Source organism: Panicum virgatum, chromosome 9N (genome assembly GCF_016808335.1).
Source record: "Panicum virgatum strain AP13 chromosome 9N, P.virgatum_v5, whole genome shotgun sequence".
Classification (NCBI taxonomy): Eukaryota; Viridiplantae; Streptophyta; class Magnoliopsida; order Poales; family Poaceae; genus Panicum; species Panicum virgatum.
The window spans coordinates 59,667,083-59,673,217 of NC_053153.1; the positions used below are offsets into that span (position 1 = coordinate 59,667,083).

The window sequence follows — 6,135 nt, forward strand, 5'->3', positions numbered from 1 at the left end:
ATGGATCCAAGTAGTGTTAGAATTAAATATGATGAGAGTCTGTAAAATAGTAAACGTGAAACAATATATTGTGGAGTAAATTTTATTGATGGCTTCATTTGTGTTTTGTCGATGTGGCACTCTTGAAAACAATAAATTAAGTGAAACCATTCATTATGAGTAGCCTGAATTAAGATTGAAACGAGTGCGGTAATCAGCTCGGAAGCTTCTCCCCTTTTTCTCCGTACTACCGGTAGCGCGTTGCATGTCGCAGTAGCTGTGTGTTGTCTTGTTTTCTCGTTGGTTGTTGCGCCGCCCCTTGAGGTTGGCGGAGAGGAGAACCTTTCCCGCCACTGCCTACGGCAATGGGAAAGGAAGAAACACTGTTTCTGACTGGTATCTTGCACACGGCTTGCCCCTCGATCGAACTATTTGCAACGTCGTCATCAAGTGCGCAAATATCCCCGGGTGCACTGCACGCACGGGCTGTGCGCTGGAGAGATATTTGCGTGCAGTACTGACGAAAAAAAAAGATCATCACCTTTTTGACGATGCTTTTGCCAAAGTGTCGAGCGAGACGCGGTGCTTTTTCCTGATAAGGGCTCGTTGTCCCGCGGATGGGAGTGGGATTGATTCCTTGGCAACGGACAAGGGCAAGAGGTCAGGTGCTACGCACGCGGCGCCCTCGCTGTTTCGGATGGATGATGGGCTGACCGGCTACTGCACGCGGCCCCCGGCCCGGCGTCGTCCTTATCCACGAGGATCGGGGAAGGAAAAACAAGGTGCCATAGGCCAGCAACCCCTTGCCTGCCCAGTTTGTTTTTCTTTTCTTTTCTTTTCTTTTCTTCCTCGATTGGAAGAGCACGGCGCCAACAGATACACAGCAGCACCTAGTTTCGCGTCTCGCCTTTTGTTCTGTTATGTTATGTCACCAATGTATAAAATAGGTAATCGTCCGCTGTAGTCCATTATTAATTTTTTAGGAGATCTACCACTATGCTATATAATATTTGTCAGCTATATCCGTTAAAAAAGTTTTTACATGACTTAGTGATAATAAATGTCCGCTAGAAAAGTTTTCACGTATTTAGCAAAACTAAAGGTCATGTTGTGAGTATATTTTCGTAGTGTCATTCTCTTAAAGATATAGTTAAAAGAATCAATATAACTAGAGTGGACCATAAACAAAGCAAAATATGCACAGTTGGGCAGTGTTGAGTCTATTTTAGAGTGTTGGACCGATACTTCTAATTTTATATATAATTATTAATTATTTTATCATCCCACTAAATAATTTAGCTTTCGCTATAGCTCGCTATAGCTTTTAGAGAAGGCTGCCGTTAAACTTTGTAGCTCGCTATTTCTTACATTGGTTATGTCTTCACGACACATGTTGCAAATAACTTTGTTTAGGCCGTGTTTAGTTCCCAGGCGTGCAAACGCAAAAAAAAATTGCGACGGAATCTTGCTAATTTGAAGTACTAAATGAAGTTTATTTATAAAACTTTTCGCACAGATGTGCTGTAAATCACGAGACGAATCTAATGATGCTAATTAATCTATGATTAATCAATAATTAGCATATGGTTACTGTAGCATCACTGTTGCAAATTATGGATTAAGTAGGCTCATTAGATTCGTCTCGTGATTTACAGCCCATCTATGCAAAAAATTTTGTAAATAGACTTCATTTAGTACTTCAAATTAGTAAAATTCTTTTATAAAATTTTGTGTTTTTGCGTTTACGGAGTGGGAACTAAACAGGGCCTTAGCTTGGGGACGTGGAGCAGGCCAGCCCTTGGTCGAGTCCAATAGTCATCGAGCACGGCGGCGGGACCCCACCGGCAGTGACTGCCCATCCATCCATCTTGCAGTGATCCGATCCCAATTCTCCCAGTCCCAGATAAGCGGGCGCCTTTATCTACCCTCGGCCTCTGCCTCTGCTCCTATCCATTCGCCTTCCTCTGCTCCCCAGCCGCTGTGCGTCGCCCACTCCGCGCTCTCCTCTCCCGCCGTCAGTCTTCGCCTTCCCTCCCCGACGGACCGGCCGCCGCCGCTGCGGAGCCAGGACCTTCGCCAGGCGCCCGCGCCCAAGAGGAGCCGCCGCCGCCGCCATCCACCAAGGTAGCAACCCCCCTGCACCGCCCCTTACTTCACTGCACAATAACAGCCCAACCGTGATTTCCTCCTTCCCTTCATCACTTCCCATCTGGGTTGTGCCGTGTGCGTGCGTGTGACTTTTGGTGCTGGTTGCCGATGCTCGGGTTGGGTTCCGAGTGTGGCTTCTCCAGCATCTGCTCCCGGATCCCCGATCCTTGCAGAGGGTTTTACTCTTACACAAGAGAGACGGACAGGTCCACCGTCTCGATCATCATCCGCGGCCCCCAGTCCTTATTAAGCTAGCACTTAATTCCTCTCCGCCCGGTCTCCATTCTTCTTTTCTCACAGATTCATTCTCAAACCACTTGGCCATAAGTAACAAGGACCTATAGCACTCGACTTCTGTCGAGTCCTAATTAAGCATGGCAGTACTAACGACCTGCACACTAGTAGAGTAACTGAGAAAACCTAGGGATCATACATCTACAGTTCCAATCAACTTTTAGAAACAGAAATGCACAATAATTATATAATAAATATTGAATACCGAAATTAAGAGTTATGCTCCGGGGCTTGCCTTTTTGCTGAGCGGGGTTAGTATTATTTGCGGCCTTGGGCCGGGTCTTCATGAGTTTCTTCTTGCACCTACTTCGCTAGCTCTTGGGCTTCACGACCAATCCGTAGACGGCGTCTTCAGCTACGAGTTCTACACGTATGCACATGAAATGCTGGTTAATGCAATTGCATAATTCTAAACCAGTGGCGGAGGACAACCAAAAATTTAGGTGTGGCGGTGCATTTCTAGACTACATTCATATATTGTACGGAAATAAAAGTTCACAACAAGACCATCGTTTAGAAGTACCTTAAATAAAGAAAAACATGTAGATTACACATCAAATCAACAACGGGACCAAAATAAGCTGTTAAACAAAGAGAAAACATAAATTAGTAGTGAAACATTAGAGTTAAAATATTAAATGTAATACGAGAAGTCATTTTTGCATTTTTAGGACAACCTATATAAGCTTGTCTCACTTCCTCATTTCTTAGTTTGTACCAATCAAGAAATTCCAGAAAATTGCCTTTGTTCAAAGAAGTTTCTGATTCATCATGTCCACGAAATGGTTCACCTTGCAATGCAATATAACTCACAATACTCACGGCCGTATCTAAACGAGTTTCATACTTCACTTTCTCATCTTCTTCATGTTGCACAACTTTTTTTTTTATATTTGCCTCTTCCTTATCAAAATCAACATATGCAATTCTTGCTCTATTATGAGCACTATCAGGCCCACCCTCATGTTTCCGCAATATCAAGTAGGAATTCTTCCATTGCTTAAAGCCAATTCTTGTAAAGGCCTCATAACCAAATTTGTCATCATCTTTACCATTTCTAAAAAGATAACAATAGAAGCAATAAGCCCTACCCTTCTCCAAACTATATTCCAACCAATTATATTGCTTAAACCAATCTTTTTGGAAGCTCCTTTTATCCTGTCCTTTAGGGAAATTATGACATGAAGGTTGAGTTGGACCTTTTTGTTTGAAAGCCCTCCTAACTTCATCTCTAATATTAGGACCAAATTGATCTATTGGAATGCGAAGACCCGGATCAGAGATGACATGTTCTGGATTGAACTCAGTTATTATACCTTGATCACTTGCATCTTTATCTTGAGTTTGCTCTCTACTTGAGTTCACACCACCACCGGCTTGACCTTCAACATCTTCAACTGGCATTGGTACTGCTACAGCATCAGTGCTCTCTACTTGAGTTTGTAGTACCACCTCATCCCTCTCCAATGCCTCAAGACCAACTCCACTTCCATGAGTACTTGGAGTGCTGCTAGATCTTTGGGTAAAGTAGCTCTTCAGATCTGCAAACAAAAGATTGCATTGAAGTAAATCAAGCTCTTCACAGCAAACAAGAGATTGATTGATTGATTGAATAAAGATTGCAATTTGCAAACAAGAATATCTTTTTAGTACCTCTTCATAGCCTACTGCTTTCATTTTTCCCTTTCTGTTTATGCTGCTGCCGCTGCCGGAGTCCATTGGGACTTGGGAGCAGCGAGGGCGAGGGCCAAGGGGGCGGGCGCAGGGCCGACCGCGCGGGGCCGCCGGGCGCAGGCCAGCCAGTGGCCGCCGAGCCGCCGAGGGGCGAGTGGGCGGCGGGCGGCGGCGCGACTCGGGCGCTTGGCGAGAGAACGAGCGGAGGGGCCACGGTGCTGCTCGGCCGCGCGGGGCGAGTGGACGATGGGCGCGCGACGGCTAGGGCTTCGGGGATCGGGGTCGAGCGGAGCTGCGGAGGGAGCGCCGGGTGGAGCGCTGGAGGAGCCAAGGAGGCCGACGCCCTGCAGTTTCCTTGCTCTTTGCTTGTTGGGCTGGGCTGAAATGCAGGGGTACTAAAAATTTCTTTGGGCTTTAGGTATGGCGCGGGCCATAGTGGGCCATAACAGGCCCTCCGCCCCTGGGTGCAGCAGCACTTACGATGATAGGCACAAGGGAACTTTTCGATGAAAGGGCACTGCACATTAGGCTCAAATCTAAACTGCCCTGGCCGGGATGTTCTCTCTTTTTTTTTACTTCTACTCTCCAATATTGCAGGCAGCACCGTGTCTGGTTGTGTTTTTCTTTTATATACAAGACATTTTTTTTACTTCGGCCTGTCAAGATGTTTAATGCTTCTTACAAATCTCTTTGGTCTCTCAAACTTGTTCATGTTTCATGGCTCCCAGTGTTCAGACAACTGTATTGTCACTGCATACAAATGTTTTTCCTGTTACTGCCAAATGATGCTGAATATGAATATCTCCTTTTTTTCTCATGTTTGTAAACAGAGGCAGCCGGTCGCACTCATTGCAAAGCACATACTCCCACATGGCCCTCAATACACTGCAACTTCCATCTAACTTAGCAAGGCCAAGCAGCTACAGGTTCAGTCCATCCTCGGCTTCTTACCAGCCAAAGCCGCCGGTGAGACTTGACACAAGGACCACCGCAAAGAAGCACCAGAAGAGAACCACATCAGTCCTTAAGTGCAGGGCCAATCTGCATGGCTGCATGGACGAGGTTGTTCAGACCCCCAAAGACCAGACGACTGAAATCCCAATCGTGATGTACCCGTCAGTGGTCTTCCCTGGTGCCACGCTTCAGCTGCAGGCATTTGAGTTCAGGTACCGCATAATGATGCACACCCTTCTTCAGCAAGGCCTCAAGTTTGGGGTCATCTACTGTGGCAAGAACGGCAGGATGGCAGATGTTGGGTGCATCGTCCATGCCATCAAGTGCGAGAGGCTCATCGATGACCGGTTCTTCCTCACCTGCGTAGGTGAAGATCGCTTCAGGGTCATCGAGATTGTCAGGACAAAGCCCTATGTTGTTGCAAGGATCCAGGTGCTCAACGACCGTCCCATCTCAGAGCCCCAGGACGACCTTGGGAGCCTGATGCAGCAGGTGGAGCAGCACCTTAAGAATGTGGCCATGCTTTCAGACAAACTGAACCTGAACCAGAAGCTGAGGGGAGATCACCAGGCTGAGCAATTCCGCAGGATGCACTCTGCGGCCTCTTTCTCATTCCTCATCGCGCGATTATTCATTGATGATCGCTTGGAGCAGCAGGCGCTGCTGCAGATGAATGACAGCACCCAGCGGTTGGCGCGAGAGGGGATGTACCTGGAGCGCAGGAGCAAGTACCTGGCTGCCATTGCAGCAATCAAGGACGCCTTTCAGCACCTGTCCTGCAACGAGAAGTAGAACCTACCTTCACATTTTGGATATGTGATAGCTACTAACTAGATACTAGTATGTAGAGCAATACCCCCTAAAAAAACCTAAAAAAAAGTATGTAGAGCAATAAGCAACCAGACAATGTCATGGTCATATAGGTTTCCTTTTAGTCTTGAAGTTTCTGCTACTTCTGTGTATAGTGTACATTCTCTCGTGTCCTTTTTTGTATTGCAAATTTTGCTGCTATTTCTAGATGTACTTGTGTATAGTATATTGCTGCAACATGGAGGGTATATTGAGTAAGAGCTTTTCTATCAGAGA

The 6,135-nt window shown here is 46.3% G+C and overlaps 1 protein-coding gene across 1 annotated transcript; it reads left to right on the top strand.

The window, feature by feature from the left end:
- The first annotated feature begins 1,910 nt into the window (after positions 1-1,910).
- Positions 1,911-6,135, top strand: LOC120688384. The gene is made up of 2 exons (XM_039970690.1): positions 1,911-2,103; positions 4,926-6,135. Exon 2 carries the CDS (start codon positions 4,966-4,968, stop codon positions 5,839-5,841), a length of 876 nt encoding a protein of 291 aa, XP_039826624.1. The 5' UTR covers positions 1,911-2,103; positions 4,926-4,965; the 3' UTR covers positions 5,842-6,135.